The sequence below is a fragment of the Musa acuminata genome, chromosome BXJ2-11 (assembly GCF_036884655.1).
Source record: "Musa acuminata AAA Group cultivar baxijiao chromosome BXJ2-11, Cavendish_Baxijiao_AAA, whole genome shotgun sequence".
Lineage (NCBI taxonomy): Eukaryota > Viridiplantae > Streptophyta > Magnoliopsida > Zingiberales > Musaceae > Musa > Musa acuminata.
The window spans coordinates 32,166,737-32,194,048 of record NC_088348.1 but is presented as its reverse complement, the minus strand read 5'-3'; the positions used below and the strand labels follow the sequence as shown (position 1 = coordinate 32,194,048).

The window sequence follows — 27,312 nt, the reverse complement described above, 5'->3', positions numbered from 1 at the left end:
AGAATAGCCATCTGTCTCTCCATTATATTCTTTTACAGTGAGGATGTAGCCCTCTCATCTCATTTCTACCTTACCTTTGTCATGCATGAAGCGGCCACCACTTCCCTCCTTCTCCCTTCCTGCATATGCCATCACCCTAAAAGCTTAAAGGCTAAGAATCTCTCTCTACCAACCAGACACAACCATGACAATTATAATATATAAGCCACTCAGGAGAGAAATAAGACCCTTCCTTTTCCTTTCTCTCTCCTTTTCTCTATCTCTCTTCCCTTCCCTTCCTCCTTTGTGCTCTCTGCAACTCCCTCCACCACTTCTTAAGCCCATCAACCTTTTGACAAAAGAGAAATAGATCGCCAAGGAAGAAGGTGTGGTGGAGGAACGGAGTGCAACCATGGTTTTCCCATCAGTTCCTGTGTTTCTTGATCCACCTAATTGGAACCAGGTGAGCTCTCATCTTCCTTGTCTCATCTTTTCCTCCGACGCCTTCCATGTCCAAAAGGTATAACGAAAGAGCCCAAAAATCCTCATCCTTTTGCTTCGAGATCTCTGCTTGAATACACCGGTGGCTCCGATTTGGTGCTTTATCCCTTTCTTTCTGTTTTCTGCTTGTTCGTTGCCGCAGCAACAGGCTCACCAGCAGGGAAACAGCGGCCGCGGTGGCGGTGAGGCTTCCCAGCTTCCACCAGGATTGGCAGCGCCGCGCCCTGACGGTGGTATGGCTGGCCTGATGAGGCCTGGGTCGATGGCGGACCGAGCACGGCTGGCAAAGATACCGCAGCCGGAGCCCGGGCTCAAGTGCCCGCGTTGCGACTCCACAAACACCAAGTTCTGCTACTTCAACAACTACTCCTTGTCGCAACCGCGCCATTTCTGCAAGACATGCCGGCGTTACTGGACGCGAGGGGGGGCCCTCCGAAACGTCCCCGTCGGCGGCGGTTGCCGGCGCAACAAGAGGACCAAGTCCACCGCCGGTGGTAGCTCCTCGAAGTCCTCGAATACCACCACCCAGACCGGTGCCTCCTCCTCGTCTTCCACGGCCACGTCGTCGGGCGTAGGTGGTGCAATCGCATCCACCACGCTGCTCGCTTCGCAGCTGCCGTTCATGGCCTCGTTGCACCCGCTTCCCGACTTCGCAGCGACCAACTTTGGTGTGAGCTTCTCAGGCATCCAACCCGTGGAAACGTTGGACTACCAGCTGGGTGGCAGCGGCAGCAGCGCCCCAGGCGGCGGCGTCGGGATGGAGAACCTGAGGCTTCAGCAAATGCAGCAGTTTTCTCTGATAGGCGGACTGGACCTCCCACAGCCGCCGGCACCTGCGCCAACACCGGCTTCCGGGCTATTCTCTTTCGTCGGTGATGGTGGTGGGTTCATCGGTGGTTCATCGACAGGGCAAGCTCAAACAAAACCGACCAATTCCGGACTCATCACCCAACTGGCTTCGGTGAAGATGGATGACAGCCAACAGCTGCTTGGTTTTCCGAGACCGTATCTTGGTGTTTCTCGCAACGACCAATTCTGGAGCGGCGGAGGCAGCAGCAGTAGCACCGGAGGATGGATGACAGATCTCTCCGGATTCAACTCTTCATCTAGCAACATATTCTAATGCGATGTCCTCTGCACTGATGGTTCTATAACGTGGAAGCTTAGTTTTTTTGCAATGGCTTCAAGAAGACCTACTGGAGGAGGAAGAAGATGAAGCAGTAGAGTACTAAAAACCGGTTTAACTTGTGATATGGTGGATGGCATGCATCTGTTAGCAAAACCTCTGTAAAAGAAGCTCTAGCAATGGTAGGTAGGTTTCTTGTTTCAGATTATTTGGATTGGTGTTGTTCCTCATGTTCTCTAATTAATGTGCTGTTGTATCTTACACTCCGCTTATAGAATCTTAATGCATGAAGTGTTGAAGCTTTTCGATCCTGAGTTGGCATGGACAATAATACTTCATTTTGCACAGAGATGCCATGATATATGTCATTGCTAGAAGTCGATACGGAAAATGAAGTTACATGTAAACTCATGACAATGCTTTTGTTCATGAACTTCAACACCTGGATGATCGATCTCCACAACCAAGAAAATTCCATTGAGAAGCTCTCATCTTCTTCAACTTCTAGATCTATTATATCGCTTAAAGCGGCAGTGTTTCCAATTGAAGCCTTTTGCTGCACTTCTGTGTGATTCCATTCAGATTAAAGCTCTTATGAAGCATTAGTTCTCACCTTTTGAGATATAGCCAAGTAGAACAGCTTTTGACCAACATTCCATGCAGGAATCCATGTGTATTCATGTCTTCCCATGCATTGCCATCCACTGTAAGCTTGACAACCTCAATCGTTCCATACAAGGAATTTGTCCATTTAACTTCTGCATTTCAATGGATTAATCAGTGGTCATAAGTGCTATGTATCAGCAAATGATAGGTTCTCACATGTGTGATCTTATGATGGATATATATATATATATATATATATATATATATTTCATATTAATGTTTCGAGTATGTCAATGCATTGATGTGTATTCTCATTCATACATGGATCCATGAACATCTGCACGCATGCAGATGGGAGACAGAGAGACATGAACTTTATTTTTCGCAGTGTGGTGTTGGATTTGATTTGTGTTCTTCCTCGAACACGTCACAACTATTTATCCCCTCTCTCTCTCTCTCTCTCTCTCTCTCTCTCTCTCTCTCTTCCTCCTTTTTTGCACTCCTCAGCGTCACACATATTGATGTATGTAGGATTGTGGTATAGAACAAAGCTGAAGAAGCCAAGATCTCACTAAAATCCATGCATCCCACCAAGAATTCGTTAGTGATAAGAGTGGAAGAGCACGCAGTCATGCACTGAAACGATGGAAAACGAGAAGGAGGGAGAGAGAGAGAGATGGAGAGAGAGAGGAGGAGGAAATGCGAGGTAAAGGAAGGTGTAAGGGTGAAATGGCCGAAAGATCCATGTCCTTTTAGCTTAAGGGGTGCATGCCTCAGGGAATCTGGGTTCTCGTTGCTTTCCCGAAGATCAAGGCGGTCTCCCCCTCCTCTTCGTAGCCCTTAAGAGAATAAAGGGAGTCTGAGGCGATGTACAAATAAAAGGAAAAGAGAGAAAAGAGAGAAGCCTCCCTGGGTTTTGGTTGTCAGATGGTAGAAGTGGAAACCTAAGAGAGACAGTGTGTTGGTGTGAGCGAATGGAGAAAGCCAAGGTCGCAAAAGCACCACAAGGGCAAGCACGAGAAGTGCAATCCACAGTAGAGGTGTGCACTGTGTGGGAGCTCGGAATTCTGTGCATGACAATGTATGTCAACAGTGCAAGCCTTAATTGTCTGGTTTGGCCAGCAATCCTAATGCCATACATATGTGTGTAAGAAAGAGAGAGAGAGAGAGAGAGAGAGAGAGAGAGGGAGAGCAAAGACGAGAGGGCAGCTTTAGCTTTACTAGTGGTGGTGGTGGTGGAGGGCGAAGAGGCCGCCACCATGAGAAGTCCTCCAAGTATTCTCGAGTCAATAAACCCAGCTTCGTCTTAAACCGCACCCGGACACTGAGAAAATGATGCTGAAAGAGACAGCCTTCGCCATGAATACACCTTTTGAGTTTGATTACGCCAAGGCACGGTATGCAGAGGCAATACTCCTCAAACAGAGACCCACACACACCACTCTTCCGGCTTAACTTTAATGACTCTACCCACCGCCAACTTTACGATGGCCAATCCAAGAGGAAGATGACAAGGATTTTCCGTGAATGACAGTACCAATTAGTGCTACAGAACTCTAGATTTTGTGTGTGCTGAGGTGAAGAAAGGAGAGGAGAAGAAGAGGTAGACAAGTGGATATCAATCGACTCCTAGGACAGCTCTGCTGTCATTGTTTGATTTGATGGTGGAATCTTGGAATGTTGGGGTTGCTCGGACGGAGCCCACACGGTGTGATTGATTGCACAGGGTGTGGGAGCTGATGGGATGCGTGAGCTTTTCCATTGTTTACCGGAATGATGCATGGTTGGCCTCATTTGCATCATCCCCCACTGGCCTACACCAACAATATAGTTTTCACAAGCCCTGACACAGATGCTTCCAATTCAGACACTCGGGACGATTAGTAGTATTCTCTATTGTTAGAGCTAGCCCCAGGATATTTACCAAAGGATAATTTTGGTAACACAACAAGATAATAAAGCGGAAAGAATAAAGCGACAAGAACAAACAAAACACCAGAACACCAGATATACGTGGTTCGGTCAATTGACTTTGACCTACATCCACGGAAGAAAGAGGAGCAAATTACTACTATAAAAGAGGGACACTTACAAATGCCTTAGGAAATGTTCCTAGGCCATAAAACACCTTCAGCTTCCTAAACAAGAAGACTTCAAACCATAAGCAGGTTTTCTTGTGATGCCTGCTGTACTTCTTGTGGTGTCTGTGGTACTTCTCGTGGTGTCTGTGGTACTTCTCGTGGTGTCTGTGGTACTTCTCGTGGTGTGTCTAACATCAAAGCTCAGGCCCTTATTTATAGTTCTAAGACGAGACAACAAGTCTGATTTTCCCAATGTGGGACTATGGGACTTGCCAAACTAACAAATCTCCACCTTGGCATGTCCCAACAAAACTTGCTCCACCTTCTTCATAAAAGCCCCAACGGGCAATCACCAACAATGAACACCAACCAAGTCCAAGCACTGCTTGAACTTGTAAACCGGAAGAGGCTTCATAAGCATATCAACTGGATTGTCCTTCGTATGAATTTTCTGAACAAGGACTTTTCCCTCAGCAATCAACCACTTAGCGGAATTATCACAAGAAACTGCATCTGAATAGGAAGTAGGCTCACCAACTTCACTTGTTTCTTCTGCAACAGACAAAGCATATGCAACCAAATTTGCATACCTTTGTGGTGGTCGAATATTTCTCATATGACGTATATGTCATAATTTGGTGATGTCAGAATCAGACAATGATGATGACGAAACTGCAACTGAACCTGTGACAGTAGTTCCCTGCAGAATATACAAGCTACCAGACCTACAAGCTTTCATAACAATAAGGGCACTTCTAGAAACTTTCATAACTCCACCTTCAGCTGTGTATTTACACCCAAGGGCCTCTAGGGTGCCTAAAGAGATGAGATTCTTTTTCAAATCAGGAACATGTCTAACATTAGTGAGCGTCCTCACAATACCATCATTCATTTTAATTCGGATTGTTCCTCTACCAACAACATCACATGCGGCATTATTGCCCATCAAAACAATTCCACCATTACAAGATTCATATGTGGAAAACAAATCCCTATTGGGACACATGTGATAAGAACAACCTGAATCTAAAATCCATTCATTTTTAGACTTTGTCCTGTCATCAGTAGCAAAGAAAATATTTCCAAAATTCTCATCAGAAGCTACACTAGCTTCAGCGGATTCAATAGTTTTCTCAACAAATTTTTCCTTTTGCTTTAATTTATTTTTCAATTTAAAGCAATCAGATTTAATGTGCCCCATTTTATGACAATATCTGCATTCCAAATTTCTATGTCTGGATTTAGATCTAGATTTAGATCTACTACTGTCAAATTCTCTTTTATCCATTTTATCCCTGACAACCAGACCCTCAGCCTGATTTCCTTTACTTTCCCCAGTGATATCTCTGTCTATTTGCTCCTTAGATTTTAGTGCAGATTTAATTTCCTGATACGAAACTGTTTCTTTTCCATAAATCAAAGTATCACGGAAATGCTTAAAAGATTGGGGAAGAGAACACAAGAGCAACAAAGCCTTATCCTCATCATCAATTTTTGCATCTATATTCTCTAAATCCATAACCAAAGAATCAAACTTATCAAGATGCGAGAGTATAGATGTACCTTCAACCATCCGAAGCATATACAGACTCTGCTTCAAGTAGAGACGATTCTCCACTGTCCTCTTCATGTACAAGGCTTTAAGTTTGTCCCACATGCTCTTAGCCGTAGTCTCCGTAGCTACCTCCCGTAAAACCTCATCAGAGAGATTTAGAATGATGCTGGATCGGGCCTTCTTATCCATACCCGCAAGATCTTCTTTTGACGTACCATCTGGAATGTTCTCAGCACCCTGAAGTGCCAAATCAACTCCGTCTTGAACCAGAATGGCCTCCATCTTGAGTTGCCACATGCCGAAGTTGACATTTCTATCGAATTTCTCTACAACGATCTTTGATATTGTCATTGTTGCCAAAAGATCCCAGAACCAGGCTCTGATACCAGTTTGTTAGAGCTAGCCCCAGGATATTTACCAAAGGATAATTTTGGTAACACAACAAGATAATAAAGCGGAAAGAATAAAGCGACAAGAACAAACAAAACACCATAACACCAGATATACGTGGTTCGGTCAATTGACTTTGACCTACATCCACGGAAGAAAGAGGAGCAAATTACTACTATAAAAGAGGGACACTTACAAATGCCTTAGGAAAGGACACTTACAAATGCCTTAGGAAATGTTCCTAGGCCATAAAATACCTTCAGCTTCCTAAACAAGAAGACTTCAAACCATAAGCAGGTTTTCTTGTGATGCCTGCTGTACTTCTTGTGGTGTCTGTGGTACTTCTCGTGGTGTCTGTGGTACTTCTCGTGGTGTGTCTAACATCAAAGCTCAGGCCCTTATTTATAGTTCCAAGACGAGACAACAAGTCTGATTTTCCCAATGTGGGACTATGGGACTTGCCAAACTAACACCTATCGGTTGTGGGAATCAAATTTCCATATCTCATGCACCTCATGTGATTCATATTATAATGCTATGATGCAATTCATATACTTGGTGTTGGCGAGTCTAAAGGTCGAGTGGATTTCCATGGAGTCATGATCACTCTGGAGATGGAAAAGACAGGAGCAGACGGAGAGCAAACGCTTTGCCATTGCACACACACATACTCGCTGTTCATCGCCTATTCCCTTTGCGTCCAAAGCGACCTGTGGTTGCATCTGCTGCGAGATCTGGCTGGTCTCAGAAAAGCAAAAGTTGCAGGGAATTCAAGACGGGGGAAAAAGGAAAAGGAAGTACTCGACGATTGATTCGCCATGTGGTGTTTGAATGAGTCGACGACCAACATAGTAGCACTGGTTCGGTTAAGATCATATCAGTTCCTCCGCCCGAGAGTTCATCTAAAGGCATGTCATGATGTAGACTCGGGATTCCATTACAGGAGCAGTTCTCGTGGTGCCATTCCTCGCCACGCTGATGCTTCCTCAACCCCCTCCGCACAACTGATGGACTCCGACTGCATGTATTCTGGAGAAAGAAGATGACCACGACTCATCATTTCACCACCTTGCTGCAGTTTCCATATCGACTGCACGCCGATGGCAATCATCATCAACTCTTTGCTGCGGTTTCCATATCCTTCGTTACATTTCTGATGCTTGGATTCATCTGAAGTTCTCACCACACACTTGCTATGCTTCACGGATTCTTGGAGCACATACAGTGGCTATTTTTTATGAGAAAGAGTATCCCATGTTAAGATCAGATGTTTCAAGGTGGAGGCACACAAGTAGCCGGAGACAGGAGCACAATTTAGAAGACAAGTCAAACCATGGTCAACTTTTCCATGGGTGACAATGTAGGTTTGTCATTTTTGACAATTTGCTATGAGTCAACTATTCCATTTTTGGTTTTTACCTTTGTTGGGAAAAGCCTCATCTCATCATCCAGTGTTGCCACTGTCAATTGAGTATCTAAAAAGGATTTGAAGAAGTATCTAAAACAAAAGGAAAACAAATATACTATGGTTGTCAAATTCATAAAGTTTCATCAGTCAGCTCACTTATTGAGTTGTTTTTACCAATATTGAGCCTTACAAAAAGAACTAATTAGCTTGTATTACCTACTTTTCCATTTGGTAGAGAACCCTCTCTCCCCCCAAAAAAAGTATACTAGTGCAATGGGTGAGCCTAGGTGAAACTAATCAAGACTAACATTAATGTAATATGATATGATAGATCTAAACAACTGATTTTGTAGCTTTCTAATAATATTAGGGGCTCATTCAATACATGAAAATAATTCGGCAAATGAAGCCACTATGCTTTTGCTCAAGTTGAATGCATCAGGTGCATAAATATGTTATTAGCTAAGAAGGTCATATTGGATACTTCAAATGCTTTTGCTCAAAATAGATATATCATTCATATGTATTTTGGTTGAAGAGATGGTTTTTAGAATTGAATTATGTAAGGATTGATCGGCATCAAATGCGTTCTCTATTTGATTCTTTTAATGTTAAAATTAGTAGAATACATCTTTTTATATATACAAAGTATATTCTATTCAGTGCTTACAATTAGAAAAATACTCTCAATCATTTTTAATTTATAGAATATTTTTTTATTTCCATTGATACTAACGTGACATATATCTACATGACTGAGTCATATCGACTTTCATGTATCATTCATAATTTTGGAAACCATATATGGTGTTTTAAGCAATTTGATTTAAATTTATAATTAATATTTTTACAAAAAAAAAATGGTAAGATGGATATTTGGTTCCACTTGTTTGTAATGATTTAATAAGATCTTTACTAATCAATCTAGGTAGCATATTTTTTATAATTTAAAATTTTGAATATGGAAGGATTTGAATTCCCACAAAAGAAAAACACAAAAAAGTATATATATATATATATATATATATATATATATATATATATATATATATATATATATATATATATATATACATATATATATATATATACATATATATATATATACATACATATATATATATATACATATACATATATATATACATATACATATACATATATATATACATATACATATACATATATATATACATATATATATACATATATATATATGTATATGTATATGTATATGTATATATATATATGTATATATATATATGTATATGTATATATATATATGTATGTATATATATATATGTATATATATATATGTATATATATATATATACATATATATATACATATGTATATGTATATATACATATGTATATGTATATATACATATGTATATGTATATATACATATGTATATGTATATATACATATGTATATGTATATATATATATGTATATATATATATATATATATATATATATATATATGTATATATATATTACTTTAGAACTAAGAATGCATTCTCTATCTCGACATCAGCACACAAAACAAAAAAAAGTGTAGCAGTCACTCACGCAGAAAAAACGTAAACAAAGAAGAAACTTTTAATTTATTATTTCAAACTGACAATAACATGTTTAAATTATTTGAGATTGATTGCATGGATTATTATTTTTATTTTTTAAACTAATATAAATCTGCAAATTCTAAAATTCTTAATTGTTTGGATTGGCTTTACATTGTAAATAATGTTATGTTCTATATAAGACAGTCACATTCAAAATGTGTGCCGTTCTAATGTATATTAACATTTATATCAACTCACATTAATACTAAAAGTATTTTAGCTATTTATATATTTTTCAATCAATCTATCCTCATTATAATATTTTGGGTGATTGCTAGAAATTTTCTTTTTTTTTGTTTTTTTTCTAATGATGCCCATTTTTCATAATTTTAAAACAGTCACTCCTATTTTAAAAATTCTAAAAATATCTTTAGAAAATCATCATGTATTTTCTCATTCAAATCTAACAAATTTTTATTAAAGTTACACTTTATTTTGTTACGAGAAGATGTCATTGATGTTTCAATAAGCCTAATATGATTCAGACCTATATACATAAAATTGTCTAAGATGCCTTCGAGGTAAGAATATTGAGCTCATAAAGTGTAACTTGCATGAAGACCAAGATTATGAGAGGCTTTCTAATTCGATCCCTCTTACATCAAAGTTAATAACTCAATGTAATTACGTGTGAATATAAGCTGTAAAAAATAATCTTTTACTATTGCGCTAAAATGAGTTTTTATAGCTGAGGACTAAATATTTTATGAAATATTCAACGATGAGATAACCCTCAATCGTCTATGATAATCACTATTGGCTTTAGCTACACGTAAGCAATAAGAGAAGGACATAACATGCAGTTATATCTATCTTGGACCATTGTCCATGCGGACAGATCCATAAAAAGGCGAAGAGGCCATATGTTAAATGACGATTGATCGATGATATTTTATCAATCATAATATTTTAGATAAAAACTAATATAAAAATTATAAATAGTTGATGAATTTTTTTTAAAGATTTAGACAAGAAAAAATAATAGTTTTATAAATTTTGAAATATTAGAAATTAAGATTACTGTTTAGAAATTATAAAAAGAAATATCATCCGAAAAAAAAAGAGAACCGTCCTAATATTTTTATTACCATGTGGGTTGATGATATTAAGGAAAAGATATATGGGGATCACATCATATCAAATATATAGAAGCAATTATGTAATTTCCAAATTTGTAAGAATAAATATATATATAAAGGGCGTTAAGTAATAACGATAATAATATCAAAAAAGGCCCTCTCTTTCTCGTAACGTTCTCTCTCCCTCTCGATATTTATCGGCCGAAATCTCTCGTTCCGATCCGCCCCCATCCCCTTTGATTCCAATCCAACACGAAGGGAAGCGAGAAAAGAGGAGAAACCTCTCTCTCTTGCCCTCTCCTTTAGTCTTTTCCTTCTTCTTCGTCAGCAGCAGACAACGAGGGCGAGGACTGAGAGACCTATAAGGAGTGCTGGACCGGAAGCAGATCGGTGCGTCCGAGTAGCTCCGGCGGAGGAGGATCCGGTCAGTTGTTTCGATTTGGTGACTTGCATCTCTTCTTTTGATTCGATTGGTTTATCGTCATCTTTCAAAGATCGAGTTGGCAAGCTTTAAAATCCAGATCTCCTTGTTTGGATTCCACCGGCCATCTTCTAGATAAAGATTGAGATCAGATTCTAGGAAGATACTCGAGCAGAACATCGGTTTTGAATCCGATCTCGGTCCAATTCGCTGTTGATCGCAAGTCTTGCTGATTTATTTTACTATCTATCTTAATCGAATCAAATGACTTGTGATAAGAGATGATGCATGCCATGATTTAGGATAAACTTGTAGATGCATTGTAGGTGTTCGACGAATTGCATGGACTCCAAAGCTATGTTATCAGCACATCACAGTTTGAATGTCCACAGTTGTATCTCTAAAAGTAGATGCGCCGTATCCATGAAATTTATGTGCTTTTCGTTCCTTCAAAATGCCAAATTGATGCGATGACTAATCTAGAATAGACTTTTTGACGAATTCTAACTGTTCGACAAATTGTCCGTAGTTCATATGACATTCGTCATGCTAATGGTGTTATAAGCACCACATTTTTAGTCAAACATGGGCTGATTACTTCAAAAACATGCATTTGAACGATGTCAAACCACAATTCAAACCGTAGTCCTAAGGATATACAATAATAATCTATGATGTTTCAACCATACAGCATTGACTATATACAAATTTTTTTTGGGTTACAATGAATCAAATTTTATTTATAATTCTTATGTAAAGTCAAAGTCATTTTTAAGTCTTCCTCTACATCTCTTATGATGATGAATTGAATTGTATCAATTCAACCCGTAGTTTATCTTTTGTAGAGGATAATGATGATGATGAATTGCTACATGTCACTTTATCTCTAACATGGGAAGTTCCTTGTTCCAATGACAACATTACAACTGGTCTGAATAGTTATGAATCGTAGATAGCAACATCAACTTGTATTGCTTACCAGTTGTTGTCACTTCTGTTCGAGAGATTTGTGAGTCAGATTAGGCCTTCTGTTTCTGATACTGAACGAGATTGGCATTTGCAGATCATACAATGGCACCCAGCATCAGGAAGGCTCTGGGGGCAGTGAAAGACCAGACCAGCATTGGCCTGGCTATGATGTCCAGTAACGTGGCCCCTGAGCTCGATGTGGCCATCGTCAAGGCGACGAGTCACGACGACGAGCCCGCCGACGAGAAGTACCTGAGGGAGATCCTCAACATGACATCCTACTCCGGCAGTTACGTCATTGCCTGCGTCGCTTCTGTATCGAGGAGGCTCGCCAAAACGCGCGACTGGGTCGTGGCCCTCAAGGCGCTCATGCTCGTCCATCGTCTTCTCACTGATGGGGATCCTGCGTTCCAACATGAGATTCTCTATGCCAACCGCAGGGGTGCCCGCCTCCTCTGCATGTCCCATTTTTGCGACGAGGCACACTCCAATTCCTGGGACCATTCTACGTTCGTCCGCACCTACGCTCTTTATCTGGATCGACGCCTGGGATGGATGGGTTACGAAACGAAGCGAGGCGGTGGTAACCAGAGATCTCCGCTGCCAGATCCATATGCCTACGGAAATTATGTGAGCTCCTCATACTCATCTTCTCCGGGTAATGGCAATGGCGAGTACAGAGGAAGGCGGAACAGGGAAGACAAGAAGCCGCGGACACCGCTGAAGGGCATGAAGCCAGAGAGTGTTCTGGGGAGGATGCACGAGTTGCTGAACGTGCTCGATAGCTTCCTCGGCTGCCGCCCCAGAGGCAATGCACAGCACAGCAGGATTATCCTCGTCGCGCTCTATCCTCTCCTCAGTGAGAGCTTCCAGCTATATGCTGACATAGCCGAGATATTAGCCATACTTCTCGACGGCTTCTTCGACATGGACTACCATGACTGCGTCAAGTCGTTCGAGGCCTACGCTCGTGCCGCCAAGCTGATCGATGAACTTTGTGTCTTCTATGCCTGGTGCAAGGACACAGGAGTAGCCAGGTCGTCGGAGTACCCAGAGGTGGAGCGCATCACCGACAAGCTTCTGGAGTTACTGGAAGAGTTCACGAGGAACAGAGCGACGAGGACGAGGAGCCCCCCTAGAGAGGCCCTCCCTGCTGCGCCCACGGAGACCAGGGACGAAGAACCCGAAGAAACCATGAACAGCATAAAAGCTCTTCCAGCGCCTCCCGATTACGAGGAAGAGGCGCCGGAGCCAGCAAAGGTCGCAGCGGAACCTGTCGAGCAGCAAGGCGACCTGGTGGATCTTAGAGATGATAGCGCGTCCGCTGTGGACAATCTCGAACTGGCTCTTTTCCAGGCCCCGGTGGCAGCTAATGGCTCCGATGGTTCCTGGGAAGCATTCCCATCATCCGATGGCGAGACAGGAGTGACCTCCGCGTGGCAAAACCCTGCAGCCGAAAGAGGGAAAGCAGACTGGGAGATGATGCTCGTGGAGACAGCCAGCAATCTCTCGAAGCACAAGGCAACATTAGGCGGAGGCTTCCATCCATTGCTACTGAACGGCATATACGATCAAGGGGCGGTGAGGCAACACGTAAACGCCCAGGCAAGTGGAGGGAGCGCGAGCAGTATGGCCTTGCCTGGGCCTGGACGAGGCGGCACCCCTCCCGTGCTCGCCCTTCCTGCACCTGATGGCACCGTGAAGACCATTGGGCAGGACCCATTCGCGGCGTCGCTTAGCATCCCTCCGCCTCCCTTCGTGCAGATAGCAGACGCGGAGAAGAAACGGCAGCTGCTGCTACAGGAGCAGGTCATGTGGCAGCAGTATGCCAGGGATGGGATGCAGGGCCAGGCCGGCTTAGCTAACAAGCCCAACAGCAACTTCATGCCCAACCCCGCAATGCCATACGGGATGCCATCAGCTTTTGATGGTACTGCAGGTGGATACTAACTATTACCCGACCCACTGAATTCTGTTCCTTGCTTTCTCTTTTTCTTGGACCAGCCAGCCAACCACCATTTGTATCAGTGTCCTGAGGTTTGTGAGTGAGTAGCTTATGATGGTATGTTTTCCGCCATCTCTCCTTTAATCGAGAAAGGTTGTTAACAGATCAATTCGCCGCTTAACAGAGCCAGTGCTTGCAGGAGGCCATATACGTGCATTTCTTTCGAGTCCTCCATATGGTATTTATCCCATTGCCTGCTAAGAACCTCATCAGGTCTTTTGTGTGTATGCGTGTCTCCGTAAAACACTTTGATCAGGTCAGGGGGAAGTTGTGTGGTCTGGCGAAACACTTATATTGTGCACAACCAATCCATCCACATCCTTCTGTAGCATGCGCAGTGCAACTGTGGGAAGCCATCGGCAATCGAAGTTGAGTTGTGGGTTGCTAAACAGAAGGCCTACTCGTTCAGTGATCTCACTGGGTTCCATGGCTAGTGGCAGTAGCTTTTATGTGCAGATGGCTGCTCTGTTGTATGAGTACTAAAATGCCACCTTCATGGAATCAAGTAACTGTTATGCACAGTCCAAAATCTTTGATTATTTTGATGGTAGGGAGACAGGTAGGATGGAATAGTCGTGAGAGACAAAGATTGAAAGAGAGTAAGATAGTCTCTCACATTATCATCTTCTTCTGAATGAGTCAAACGAGATGGATATATAGGTTTGATCCACAATCTAACAAACTTAAATTTTAAGATATTATATATTATTAGACTAATCAAACTTAGGCATCATTTTTAAAATCTCAATAACTTTATCGTTCCGAACTCATACGATTTTGTTCTTTCGGAATATATGAGCTCTAAAAGATATGATTCTCGTGCTCCTCGATCAATACGAGATTAAATGATCTTATCAGATATAAAATAATATTTAAGATGAATATATAGTTTTTATACGTATGAGCATATATTTTATTATTTCGAAATATTTTTTGATTTAAATATTCAAGAAAACTCATCGAACGTACTCTCTTGGCTCATATAAGCTTAACACACGAGCTGACCATCAAATTTGATGGTTAAAGAAAAGCACAAAAATCAAAGATTATTGTTGCTTCCGGTATCGTCTGTTTCTTCTCTTAGGAATGGCCCGCTCACGTTGAAGCGAGGAACCATTAGAAGAGTGCAGAAGCGAAGGGGTGGGGTTTTCTTGGCGCAAGCGTACCGGCGACAAAGGAGGCACTACCTTCCACGAGCAACAGGAAGAGGAAGGGTGGGGGCCGCCAACGCCATTATTGATGGCACACACACACCACTTGCCACCAGAGAGGAACAAAACTTGTTGTCAGCCGTAGCAGGCAAGCGACGAGCAGCTTACGGAGGAATCTAATCATATCACGAAGCTTTTTAGACTTCAGCGACTCTTCGTTGTCGAACAGGGCAACATGAAGGACGGATCACTGTTCACAGTGGGCCTTCCTGCACATGATGAGGAATCGAATTCAATGCCTCGCTACTTTCCAATGAAATTATTGATCCATTACTCAAAATAATTGGTCCTCATTAACAATAGTTTCTCCAAAGACATTATATAGTCCCTCCATCAGACGGACCAACATAAACTCTTTTTCCCATTTAGATAATTCGATCCTTCAGCACTCCATTCACGTCACTACAGACAGACCTCTCGCAGCCTCTGCAAGCCTTCCCTCAAAGTTCAGAAATGGCAGGCTTTTTTATTTTGTTTTTACTAATTGTTTTTTATTTAATACCACAAAGATAATTATAAGTTTGGCTAACGGACTAGTAAATTTAAAGATTAATTTTAACTTTTTAATTTCCTCCTATGCGTAAGCAACACCTAAATAAAAATTTGGAATCACTTACTATCTAAAACCGTCCATAGCGTATCACTATTGTTGCGGAAAACAACTATAAGCCGTGGTCTCGGGGCTGATGCGGCTTGGTTCAGGTCCGAATGCGCAGGGATCCGGTGCGACGCTCCTCGGGGCAGGCGGGGCGATCGATCACGGTGGTCCGGATGGGATGTAACGCGGGGGTGAAGCCTCACCGCAGCGTCAGGGAGGTGCGACCTCGCCTTCGTTCCTGCACACAGGTCGGGTCGAAAGCTCGGCCCGATTCCTCCGACGATCCAGTTATATCATGTGGAAGGGCGTGTTTTTCTCATCCAAAAGTCCCCCCTTCGTTTCGAACTCGGGGGTATTTATGGGGTGGTTTAGTGTTACCTGATGTGCTTGCCTCCGGGGGGCAGGATCGTACCTCTGATGGCGTCTGACATTGCTATGGACGTTGCGTGGAGAACCGAACTGCCGCAGGGTATGGGCGAGCTTTGGTCGTCGTCCTCCTCTGCCTTGGTCAAACGCGCGGGGTCAAACAACGACTTCGTCGTTGTCTGAGAGCGGACAACGTCAGCGCATGTCGAGTCAGCATTATTGCCCTCCTTCTCGGACAGAGTGGCGCCCAGGTGGGGCCGACGTCGTGACACGTCATGTCGCCATTATTACGCCTATCAACTATCACTTGTCCTGACTTCCCAAAATGAGTTTACAAAATCCACTCGTCATCGATCTCGCAATCGAAAAAATATACCTGGCTCTGCATTAATGGTTGACGACATTACATAACTTCACTGGCCTTTCCTTTCGGACGAACAACAAGGGGACTATGCTCTGCTTGACTCTAAAAAACAGGGAAATCAGACCGAAGGTGTCATCTCGATAGTCTTCATACGTTGCCCCTTGGAGCACACGTCGATAAGTTGCCCACATTGAATGTCTCCATCACGCAGGATAAGGGGGTCTCGATGAAGGCCTATCCGCTCCACCTAACCCTAAAGTATAAAAGTCAGCCCAAGGCTAAGCCAAGACAAGCAAACAAAAATAGACTTTTTACTCTATTGATTACACAACTGATATTATTGTCTTTCTCCTCCCTTTGTTTTTTTTTACTTAAGCATCAAATGGGTCGAGTCAGATAGTCATGACATAGGCTTGTTATGTATGGTCATCGATGTAGCACGGAGGCATGGCCAAGAGGTTACCCAATAGAAGGGATCACTCATTTCTCAAATCAAGTTTCATTACTTGAAGATTGGATCGCTCCTAGCGAACCGCCTATCCCTACATATTCCTTCGTTCTACCGATAACACCCACTCTCCACGTCAATTGCGAGGAGCCAATAGAAGGGATCTACATTTTTAATTAAGAATCAATTGAGCTGACTCATCCGTTGTCGACGATGATGCTAACGAATTACTATTATATTCTAATTATTAGGTGATTGATAGGCATCTATCGAATGGATCTAAGTCAACGTTATCGTTTTCTGAACTCTTCAATCCAACAAGATAAAATTGACGAGTTAAGCTTTTGGTGGGTGTGACTGTAGGCGACAAGAACAGCATCGAAAAAGAAAAAAGGACGCGAGGTCCTATGCAGGGCAGATCATCTTCCCCACACTAATGTGGACCAAAAGCTGAGTGGCATTTTCTATGAATATCGAGAAAAGAATAGGAAAAAGTGAAATAGTGATGAGGATAATAATGATGATAAAACCCTGATAACATCTGTTGATTTAACATCACCTGATTAATATGGACCGGAACGTCGATCAAATCACATTAACATCTTACTCAGACTCGATTCCTCACGTCACACCAACGTTGATGTCATCAGATGCTATCAGGAGTACGATCCTGCTCCATGCGGGCAGACACATCAGGCACATCAGGTAACGATAACCCTCACTATAAAAATCCTCGCGCTCCGAGGAAAGAGGAGGGAGAAAAGACGAGACAAAAGAGAAAAACCCACTGTGACTGTTCACTAACTTGATCATCGGAGGGGTCGGGCCGAGCTCTCCTGAACCGACCTGTGTGCAGGTGCGAAGACGGAGGCCTTCCACTAAACGCCCAGGCGAGGAGTTCACTTCCGGAGGAAACGACGATCCCATCCCGATCGGACCACCACAGTCAGCCACCTCAATAATCTCGAAGGTCGTCCCAAGAAGATCCCCCATCATCCGGACCCGAACCAAGACGTGTCGACCCCGAGGCCACAGCTTAAAGTTATTTATACCAATAAATAACATATTGGAATTAATAAGAAATATGAACCTAATTTGGATTACTATATGTACTAATGATAAAGGATATGATCGTTGAATAGATGTATCGTATTAATACGATACATTGGCTCGAGACCACTCATTACAAGTATCGATATGGTCTTCGGATGAAGTGATGTGTTGGTGGCTCGAGTCTCAGATCGTGTCACACACCATCATCCGCTGTCTCTCGACGTATGAGATCGAGACAAGTCCTCTCGCAGGCTGTGATGCGGAGGATGCTGAACCTATCAGATGATGTATGAAACAGTTGTGTGGATAGCTCAGGTCGGAGGCTTCACTGTGCCGGATCGCTTCCATCACGCTCGATCGTCGATGGATAATTGCGGTGCCCATTTCTTCTTTTCCGGAGTGCAGACAGGACTGTGTCGTGAAGAGGAAGTCTCTCTCATCAATTCACGTCGACCACGCAATCTGCCATCTCCAACTGCAGAAACCGGAGAGAGAGAGAGGCGTTCGCGTGGGGTGAGACGGGAATAGAGTTACGTGGGAGACGACGATTGCATGCAGGTATGGTGGGACCGACGCGCACGGCGGGGACATCGAGGGCCACTTGATTTCGACACGTGAACGGTGGATGTCTCGTTTTCCCACTATAAATCAGACGCGGTGGTGTCGCTCCCATCACAGGCTGTCGAGAGGGGTTTGCTTTGTTTGGGGAGAAGAAGGTAGAAGAAGAAGGATGTCTTGCTGCGGAGGCAACTGCGGATGTGGGTCGAGCTGCCAGTGCGGCAGCGGCTGCGGAGGGTAACGAAACACCAGCAGTCAACACCATCTCATAAAATATTTCTAACATTTGTGAATTCTTCTTCTTCTTCTTCTTCTTCTTCTTCTGATTTTGGTAGGAAGATCTGTTTTCCTTCTATTTTGTTTCCTCGGAATCAAATTCCTAATATATGTGTTTGTGAATCGTGGATGACAGATGCAAGATGTACCCTGACTTGTTGACCGAGAGGGATACCACCGCCCAAACCATGGTTATGGGGGTTGTTCCTCAGAAAGGGTCTGTTCCTAACTCTGAAAACGTTGATCTTTGACATGATTACTGTCCGAGTGATGGACAACATTGTTTGGGGTTGGTTGCAGGAACTTTGAGGAGTTGGACATGGCAGCTGAAGGGTCCGATAATGGCTGCAAGTGCGGATCCAACTGCACCTGCGATCCCTGCAACTGCAAATGAGGGAGATGATGAGTTTGAAGAGGGAGAGGAGCAGCATCGGTGGTGGTGTTGTGGGGTTAGTGACTTGTGTTTGGACTTGGTGATGGAAATAAAAGGCCATGGCTTACTGTCTCAACCCTCTTCCCTCGGAGGATGTTGTTCTCGTCACCATGGCTGAGAGAGAGAACAGACCTCTCCCTCTCTCTCTCTCTCTCTCTCTTGCTTCTATCTTGTTGTCTGTGGTTTGTGTGCGTCTGCTGTTAGTTTCGAGTGTTGTGTGTCGTTTAGTACTTGAAAAAGAAGCAAGTTTTCTTCCTGTGATGCATATCGCTTTCCTGTTCTGAGCTTGTGATTTTAGAGAAGTGGATTATGCAGATAAAGAAGAAGATCAATATTTTTGGTATAAAAAAATATTGATAATATTTGAATGTTTATTTATTAAATTCTTGCCAAATAAATCAAAAAGATTATTGAATCTTTAATCCTTGACAAATAAATCAAAAAGTGTATCTTTGTCAGGTCATTAACTTCTCAGATATAAAAAATAAATTGAGATCAATATTGTCAATAAATTTGTCAGATGGGAGAAAATGGAAGAGATGGATAGAAGGGAAATGAGGTTCAACATATCATTTTGCACAATTTCCAATGTAAAATATAAATTGATAATCTGATTCACTTTCAGGTCTTATAATTTTCTAAAGAAACATTATTGATAAAAGGATTTACACCGTTACCTTTAAAATCAACAAGACATCATCACTGCCTTCCTCAATTCAAGTCTGGAACAGTAATGGTGTCTCTTCGAAAAATTGATGGTTCGCTTTATTCTGAAACACAGAAGGTCCACATAAAAGCTGACAAGCAAAAGATTGATAGATGGATGCCTACAGTTGCTCAAATAAATTAATTATATGATCACAAGTGGATGAGCAAGTAGTAAGATCTCTTGAGCTACAGGCTACAAAACAAGCAGAGGTATAACATCACTATGGCGCCAGCGATACCAAATAGCTGAGAGCAGCAGATGTGCAAGAACCTGCACATTATAAATGATACATCTCCAGATCAACATCGTAAGCCCCTAAATGGTGACAGGGTAGTGTATCTCCAGTGAGAAAGGGAATGACAACCACACCTGTTATCGCTTGACCCATTGAAAGCTCTTCCTGGCTTTGGCCTTTCCAGGCTTCTTCCGTTCGACTACACGTGGGTCTCGCGTCAAATAGCCAGCTAAATGAAGCACACAAGCCATGTCAACAGTTGGATAATAAGTACCACAACTATATGCCACACTACTCGAATCTAAACACGGGCGATGAAGGTAGGTCGGTTACTAAATCCAAGAGGGGGTTCATGAGAAGCACAATGAGGATGAGGTTACACTGAAATGCTAGGATTTAAAATGGATTGTTAAATTTTATCACAGCATATCTTAAATACTAATTTGGTAAGAGTATTTACCAGCTTTTAGGAAAGGCCGGAGCCCTGGTTCCCAGTTTTGCAAGGCTCTGCTGATTCCCAAGCGAATGGCACCAACTTGACCTGCAATAGCGAAGAGGTTGGTTGCATCAGTCCCATAGCTAAAAACAAGAAAAGATAGCCTCTCTAAATCTCCAAAGACAATTTTTGTCTTTCAGTTCGTCAACTAAGAAAAACAGAATTTATAACAATGCTGGAGTATGTCTCACGACACATGTAATTGCTAGTGATTTAAAAAGCGTCAGGCACCAAGGTCCCAAAACTTGGCGCTCACCCGAGCGAAACGAAATGCTCTAAAATATTAAAATATTAAAATATATAAAATAATAAAAATATTTAAATAAAATATGATATTAAATTAAAAATATACTGTTAACAATATATTATTTACTATTAACAATAGTTAGAGGGGAGAAAAAAATGTTAACAATAACAGAGGATTAGTTTAAAATTGTTGCAGCAGCGACAACAATAGAAGTTGCGAACAGCAGCAGTGATAGCGGCGGAAGTTGCGAACAACAACAGCGGCAATGGAGGAAGTTACAGACAGCAACAGCAGCAGCGACAAAAGCTTCAAAGGGTGTCCGTCGATGGCAAAGGAACTTGCGATCCACTCCCTCGACAGTGGAAGGAACTGCACATGGAGCGACAGCGGAAGGAAGCTACGGGGGGCGTCGGACTCTCCAGTTGACGACAAAGGAAGGCTTGGTCCTTTGTATTTGTGGTGGAGGCAACGACAAAAAGTGTCGACGACAAAGGCAGAAGCAACACTAGGGTTCCTTGGGGTCGTGCAAGCGTGAAGGGTGGCTTGAGGTAAGAAACTATGTTATTTAACCAAACCAAACTTAAAAGTTTGGTTCGGTTTGCTTATTTAAACCGGGCGCTTGCCCGAAGCACCCGGTGCCTAGTTTGGAGCGAGCGCCCAGGCGACGCCTCTTTGAAGCGCGCCACCTGGCCCTTAAACGAGGGGCTCGAGCCTCGTCTCGTCTTGCCTGAGACCTAAGCGAGCGCTCAAGCACCCTTTTAAATCACTGTTACTTTCTACTTAAAATTGGATCGTTCATCTACAATAATTCTCAAAACAAAGATAATTTCGTAGTCATAAAGCTTACCAGAAACTCCACCCCCTTGGACAGTGCAATTTACATCCCAGAGACCAAGAGTTTTTGTCACAGTGAAAGGCTGAAGAAGTTGTACTCGATGATCAAGAATTGAGAAGTAAGCGTCGAATTGCTTTTCATTGACGATGAACTTGCCGTCACCAGGTTGAATCCATACACGAGCTATGCTACATTTTCGTCTTCCTGTTCCATAAGCTCTCCCCTTCTCATCCACCACTCTAACCCGAGCTTTTGCTACTTCCTCCTGTTTCTTCCGCTCAATTTCAACTCTTGTTGATGTCTCATTTAATCTTGCAATAGCTTTGTCCTCAATTTCTGTCAGGGGAGGCAAACCCTTGACACCGCTTACATCCTTCAAGAGAATCAAACTGTCAATCATATCATCCGTGATTCCTGATGCTGCAATGAGATCTCCAAATGCCCGATTTGGACCTGCCATTTTAAACATTTAGCCCTAAGCAGTTTGCATTGCTGTGTACTAAGGAGAAACACAAGATGCAAGCAATCAATGTCTCTTTAACATGAATGGAGCTTCTTATCTATTCATTGGTCCTACTCTGAAAGTACCAACATACAATACAACAGAACCCAAACATCTTCAACTATCTAACAGTTATCCTGTACTATCTTCAGGATATTTAAATTAAAAGAAAGAAGTAAAATAACAAGATATGAAATTGGACTACCAAAAAAGTTCTGCTAGATAACCAAAAGAACAAAGATGACAAAGAAGCATGATCACCAAAACAGAAGAGTAAAATCTCTCAGAGAAAACTAGTATCAAGAACTTCCACCACTCTAAAGAAAAAAGGGCTAAAACGAGCTAAAAACAAGATAGATTATGTTATCCTCGGATGTCATTTTAATTCTCACAACATTGCCACATTTATTTCACAAGAAGAAAGATCAAATAAAACAACAAAAGATACTAAGAAGCAATGTTCTATGATGAAATAAACATATATTATTTCTCATTTTAATTCTCATAATCTTATCATATTTACTTCACAAGAAGAAAGAGCACCAATAACACCAAAAGAAGGTAAGAAACAGCATTCCATGATGAAATAGAAATATATCATTCCACAAGAAGAAATAGTGAAAAGACAACAACAATAGAAACTAAGAAGCAACATTATGTGATGAGATAAACATACAATTCCTTCACACAGGTATTAGGTTTAAATCAATAATCTTACTTCAATGGATTTACATGTAACCATAGAACAAAGATGTTTAACACAAAATATATTTTGAGTCCTCTCTCTCTCTCTCTCTCTCTCTCTCTCTCTCTCTCTCTCTCTCTCTCTTGTGTACACATTAGAAAGATGGAAAAGCCTGTGTCTCAGATTATTCATGCTTTTTTCATATTTATATGTTGTAGGAGCAAGACAACTTGACATTAGTTGTTGTTGAATAGAGACTGCTACTTGCCATATGTCATTCATGCCACTTGCTACAGGAACAAGACATTTTGAGAACCAAAACAATTGGAATGGGAGACGATACAGCAAGAAAGTTCATCATCAAACCAACAATAAACATGACCAGTCATTTGTGAGAAACCTAAAGAAAGAAGCAGTTTCTTTCCCAAACATAATATCAGCACAGGTGACAGTACAAGACAACAAACAACTAGGATAAGCTTCAAATTATTGAAGAGACAAGCTCAAACCTTTTCAATAAATATTGCAACATAGAAAATTCCAGATCAATGATAATTACAAATCAGCTTGCAGAAAATGGGTACATACATAAGCATTGACTGTTGAGATTAACATCAATCGAGTAACATTAAACAAGAAGATCCTTTCTTGAGATGTGTTCTGTGATTCTTACCTTTCAAAGCAGCTAAAAGTTCTTCCTCTTTCTTCTCCAGCTGCTTCTGCTCATCAGCCCTTGCCTTATCCAAATCCTCGACACCACCGTCATCGATTCCCTCAATCCCTGCCTCCCCTTCTTCGACGACACCGAACAAGTCCCCTTTCTCATCATCGTCACCGAGCGTCCACGGCTTGTACCCCTCCGCCGTCTCCCATTCCTCATTCCCTTCTCTTACCCCGCCCTCCTTGGCCACAAACTCCCGATCGATGCCGTAAAAAATATCCCCTTTACCCTCCGTCACAATACCCTTTTCCCACAGATCCCCGCCCTTAACGTCGGCCCCGGCGGCGGCCGCCTCCGATCCGCCCTCTGCGGAATCAGCGATCCCGGTAAGGTCGCCCTCCTCCTCCCCGAATACGGAGCCGACCTCGTCGGACTGCGACGTAAACTTCCAGTCGCCATCGTCATCGTCACCTCGATTGCTCGAGAATGACCTCAGAGACGGAAAGAAAGTGGAATTGGGATCGGAGGGAGGGAGAGGGAGAGGAGTAAGAGTACCAAAAAAGGTGGGCGGAGGCCGGAGAGAAGGGGGAGAGGACGGGGCGCGGCGGACATGGGAGGAAGCTACGGTGGTTAGGGCTACGAAGCGAAAGGGGACGCGATGGGAAACGAATCGGGCCAGCATCCTTAGCAAGCTGTAGCGGTCATACCTTCGTCACCAGCAAGCACGGAGCGCTAAGAAGGAACAGAGAGGGAGCGCTCGGCCGGTTAGGGTTTAACGGTTCTCGTCAGCTTCATATTTTGACAGGCTTCTATCGAGCCGTTCTACAGCCCATAAAAGGTAGGTCCAAATGGTCCTTGTGGCCCATCAAGCTCTTTCTCTTGCTCCTGTTTCTTTTGCTATTAATACCTTAATTAATCCAATTAAAGAAACCCCTAATTATTACCAAATATATATATACAATTGCGTGTTTATATATTTAATATCTGCAATCATCGTGGATTATTTGCTTTGGAAATGAATTGGTAATCTTTATAACGCACGCTTTTATGTACACTAAATCATAGTCCATAAAGCTATTGTTTGGGACCCCCCAATCAGCCGTCCACGTATTTGAATGTGGATCGCGGCAGCCTCCTTGAAACATAACGTTCGTATTCCCCGTTTCGAAGTCGTCGCCACGTGACAGCGCCCACAGGCGTCAGTCGAACATCGCACACCTTTTTCTCTCGTTAAATCCCCTCCTTCGCCGTCTCGCTTCACCACCAAAAGCCCCAAATCCCTCGGCAATGGCTTCTCTAGCGAAACCAGCGAAGCTCGTCGTTTTCCCCTTACTCCTACTCCACCTTCTCTCCTTGTCCGCGGCCCTCTCCGTCGGCGTCAACTACGGTGCCTTCGCGGACAATCTCCCGCCGCCGGCTCAAGTCGCCGCCTTCCTCAAGGACCGCACCTTCGTCGACCGCGTGAAGCTCTTCGACGCCAACCCGGACATCATTCGTGCCTTCGCTGGCACCGGAATCTCCCTCATGATCACGGTCCCCAACGGGGACATCCCCTCCCTCGCCTCCCGTCGCTCCTCTGCCCCATCCCCTGCTGCCTCCGCCTGGGTTGCCATAAACGTCGCCCCCTTCTACCCTGCGTCCAACATCTCCCTCATCGCCGTCGGAAACGAGGTTCTCGCCACCTCCGACCGCAACCTCATCGCCCATCTCGTCCCCGCTATGCGCTCCCTCTCCGCGGCACTTGCCGCATCCGGCTTCCCCCAGATCAGGGTCTCCACCCCCCACTCCCTCGGTATCCTCTCTGCGTCCGAGCCGCCCTCCACCGGCTGCTTCCGCCCCGGCTACGACCGCGTCATCTTCGCCCCGATGCTTGACTTCCACCGCCGGACGCGCACCCCGTTCGTGGTGAACCCCTACCCCTACTTCGGCTACACAGCGCGCACTCTCGACTACGCCCTCTTCCGCCCCAACCCGGGGGTGTTCGACCCGGCCACGGGGGTGAACTACACCAACATGTTCGTGGCGCAGCTGGACGCGGTGCAAGCGGCGATGCAGCGACTGGGGTACGGAGACGTAGAGATCGCCGTGGGGGAGACGGGGTGGCCGTCGGCCGGGGACCCGGGCCAGCTCGGTGTGAGCGTGGAGGACGCGGTCTCCTACAACGCCAACCTGATACGTCTGGTGAACTCTGGGAAGGGAACGCCGATGATGCCGGGCCGGCGGTTCGAGACGTACGTGTTCGCGCTGTTCAACGAGAACCTGAAGCCCGGGCCGACGGCGGAGCGGCACTTTGGGCTCTTCAACGCCGACCTCTCCCCGTCCTACAACGTCGGCCTAATGCGCGACAGCGACAATGTGAGTCCTGTCCTCTTTACTTTACTTTTGAGACCTCAACTTCGAATAAAATTGCGTATATTATACTTATACACGTATTCGTATTTATCCTTCTAAATTTAAATTTATCATAAACATCCGTGCAATTTTACGGTCATAATGTTATTAATGATATCTTAAATATTTGATTCAAACTAATCGACACTAAACACTGTTTTTTGGGACAGCCATGCTAGAAATGAGTTTTGCTTCCGTTCGATACTTGAGTGACGGTGGTATTCTGCAGGCGCCGGCACCCTCGGGTGATTCCTGGAGGTGGTGCGTGGCAACGGCGGACGCGAGCCTAGCGGAGCTGCAGAGCAACATCGACTACGCGTGCGGCAGCGGCGGGGCGGATTGCGGGGCCATACAGAACGGCGGCGCGTGCTTCGACCCCAACACGCTCTTGGCCCACGCCTCTTATGCCATGAACGCCTACTACCAGGCCGCCGGCCGCCATGACTTCAACTGCTACTTTGGCGGCAGCGGCGTCCTCACCTCGACCGACCCAAGTAAGGAGACGCATGCGTTTTATCTGATCTCACGCTTTCCCTCTCTGTTCGTCCTGATTCCTGCAGCGCTGATCATTATTTGACTGTGGCAGGTTACGGGAACTGCAGATATCAGACGTGAGTTGCTGAAGCGTTGTTGCTCATAAATAGGGAGTATCCTTCCGTAAGACTTAGAGATGATGTCGATCATACTTACCTTTAAGTATGTATGATTTCCGGATACGGTAGCAATGATGTATTCGGTGCTTTTATGTTATGTGAAGTAGCTGTCTTTTCCCAATACAAAAAATTCTTTTTCCTGTTTGTTTTCTTCTCAATCTAACATTTCGTTTGTCTTCGTCGAGCTCTAAGTGGTTGCATCGGTCATAAGAAATCCTTTGCCCAATTATGGTTCATCCTATACATTAATACTTATATTTTGGATCGATGTATCGTGTAGATATATAGATATATCTTACTCGATATATCATCAATAAGATGTTTTGCTTGATTATGATGCATCGAACCGAACGTTTTAATATTTTATCCGATACATAAATTTATAATAATTAATAATATTATTATTACAATAAATATCTTAAATATTAATATAGTGATGATATATTATACTTTCTTACCAAATATTAAAGGTCAAAGTATCATCTAATATATTTTTTAAAAGAAATTAAAGATGTTTACTAGCTTAGTTGCTAAAAATGTTAACTGTATCTTGATCTTAACTAATAATAATAATAATAATAATAATAGAATGATCGTGGAGAGCTGTGTTCATCCAACCCACAGACGTACCATCCGATGGGCTCCTCCTGTATTACAAGTGCCAGGAGCTTATTATATTGCCCTCGACGGCCTGCAATCGATGTCCCGAGAACCCAATCACCACGCAGGACTCGCACCGTCAGCTCGCCGGCAGCTGTGCACGACGGCACGTATGTGGGTCCTGTCCCCGAAGCTTTATCTACGTGTCTAGATATCTATCCATAATAAAACTATTCGCTGCGTCA

General features: G+C 43.3%; 5 protein-coding genes across 6 annotated transcripts; 4 read left to right on the top strand and 1 right to left on the bottom strand.

Moving 5' to 3' along the window:
• Positions 1–10: 10 nt before the first annotated feature.
• LOC135626163 (dof zinc finger protein DOF5.1-like) lies at positions 11–1,916 on the top strand. Of its 2 annotated transcripts, none has more exons than XM_065131269.1 (2): positions 11–442; positions 629–1,916. In XM_065131269.1, the coding sequence occupies exons 1-2, from the start codon at positions 392–394 to the stop codon at positions 1,601–1,603; spliced, it is 1,026 nt and encodes a 341-aa protein (XP_064987341.1). In that variant the 5' UTR covers positions 11–391; the 3' UTR covers positions 1,604–1,916. The 2 variants fall into 2 exon arrangements, with proteins under 2 accessions (XP_064987341.1, XP_064987340.1); XM_065131268.1 differs by having other exon boundaries at positions 16–442; positions 623–1,916.
• Positions 1,917–10,506: 8,590 nt separating this feature from the next.
• Positions 10,507–13,855, top strand: LOC135627082 (putative clathrin assembly protein At2g25430). The gene is made up of 2 exons (XM_065133043.1): positions 10,507–10,775; positions 11,836–13,855. Exon 2 carries the CDS (start codon positions 11,844–11,846, stop codon positions 13,689–13,691), a length of 1,848 nt encoding a protein of 615 aa, XP_064989115.1. The 5' UTR covers positions 10,507–10,775; positions 11,836–11,843; the 3' UTR covers positions 13,692–13,855.
• Positions 13,856–18,423: 4,568 nt separating this feature from the next.
• Positions 18,424–19,309, top strand: LOC135626897 (metallothionein-like protein type 2). Its single transcript, XM_065132704.1, has 3 exons — positions 18,424–18,581; positions 18,757–18,837; positions 18,921–19,309. The coding sequence occupies exons 1-3, from the start codon at positions 18,517–18,519 to the stop codon at positions 19,012–19,014; spliced, it is 240 nt and encodes a 79-aa protein (XP_064988776.1). The 5' UTR covers positions 18,424–18,516; the 3' UTR covers positions 19,015–19,309.
• Positions 19,310–19,796: 487 nt separating this feature from the next.
• On the bottom strand, positions 19,797–24,205 carry LOC135626896 (small ribosomal subunit protein uS9m-like). Its single transcript, XM_065132703.1, has 5 exons — positions 23,436–24,205; positions 21,588–22,028; positions 20,458–20,538; positions 20,132–20,226; positions 19,797–20,032 (listed from the first exon to the last, which is right to left on the bottom strand). Exons 1-4 carry the CDS (start codon positions 24,103–24,105, stop codon positions 20,135–20,137), a joined length of 1,284 nt encoding a protein of 427 aa, XP_064988775.1. The 5' UTR covers positions 24,106–24,205; the 3' UTR covers positions 19,797–20,032; positions 20,132–20,134.
• A 456-nt stretch (positions 24,206–24,661) lies between these two features.
• LOC135627473 (glucan endo-1,3-beta-glucosidase-like) lies at positions 24,662–26,617 on the top strand. The gene is made up of 3 exons (XM_065133586.1): positions 24,662–25,778; positions 26,044–26,308; positions 26,401–26,617. Exons 1-3 carry the CDS (start codon positions 24,711–24,713, stop codon positions 26,427–26,429), a joined length of 1,362 nt encoding a protein of 453 aa, XP_064989658.1. The 5' UTR covers positions 24,662–24,710; the 3' UTR covers positions 26,430–26,617.
• Positions 26,618–27,312: the final 695 nt, after the last annotated feature.

Excerpts from the sequence above, each read along its gene's own strand:
- LOC135626896 (XM_065132703.1), bottom strand. The coding sequence starts at position 24,105 with ATGCTGGCCCGATTCGTTTCCCATCGCGTCCCCTTTCGCTTCGTAGCC. Across the intron at positions 20,539-21,587 it reads CCAAGGGGGTGGAGTTTCTG|GTCAAGTTGGTGCCATTCGC; the intron begins GTAAGCTTTATG and ends TCGCTATTGCAG. Across the intron at positions 20,227-20,457 it reads CCGGCCTTTCCTAAAAGCTG|CTGGCTATTTGACGCGAGAC; the intron begins GTAAATACTCTT and ends TGCTTCATTTAG.
- LOC135626897 (XM_065132704.1), top strand. The coding sequence starts at position 18,517 with ATGTCTTGCTGCGGAGGCAACTGCGGATGTGGGTCGAGCTGCCAGTGC. Across the intron at positions 18,582-18,756 it reads TGCGGCAGCGGCTGCGGAGG|ATGCAAGATGTACCCTGACT; the intron begins GTAACGAAACAC and ends CGTGGATGACAG. Across the intron at positions 18,838-18,920 it reads GGGGTTGTTCCTCAGAAAGG|GAACTTTGAGGAGTTGGACA; the intron begins GTCTGTTCCTAA and ends GGTTGGTTGCAG.
- LOC135626163 (XM_065131268.1), top strand. The coding sequence starts at position 392 with ATGGTTTTCCCATCAGTTCCTGTGTTTCTTGATCCACCTAATTGGAAC. Across the intron at positions 443-622 it reads ATCCACCTAATTGGAACCAG|CAACAGGCTCACCAGCAGGG; the intron begins GTGAGCTCTCAT and ends TCGTTGCCGCAG.
- LOC135627082 (XM_065133043.1), top strand. The coding sequence starts at position 11,844 with ATGGCACCCAGCATCAGGAAGGCTCTGGGGGCAGTGAAAGACCAGACC.
- LOC135627473 (XM_065133586.1), top strand. The coding sequence starts at position 24,711 with ATGGCTTCTCTAGCGAAACCAGCGAAGCTCGTCGTTTTCCCCTTACTC. Across the intron at positions 25,779-26,043 it reads TAATGCGCGACAGCGACAAT|GCGCCGGCACCCTCGGGTGA; the intron begins GTGAGTCCTGTC and ends GGTATTCTGCAG. Across the intron at positions 26,309-26,400 it reads CCTCACCTCGACCGACCCAA|GTTACGGGAACTGCAGATAT; the intron begins GTAAGGAGACGC and ends TGACTGTGGCAG.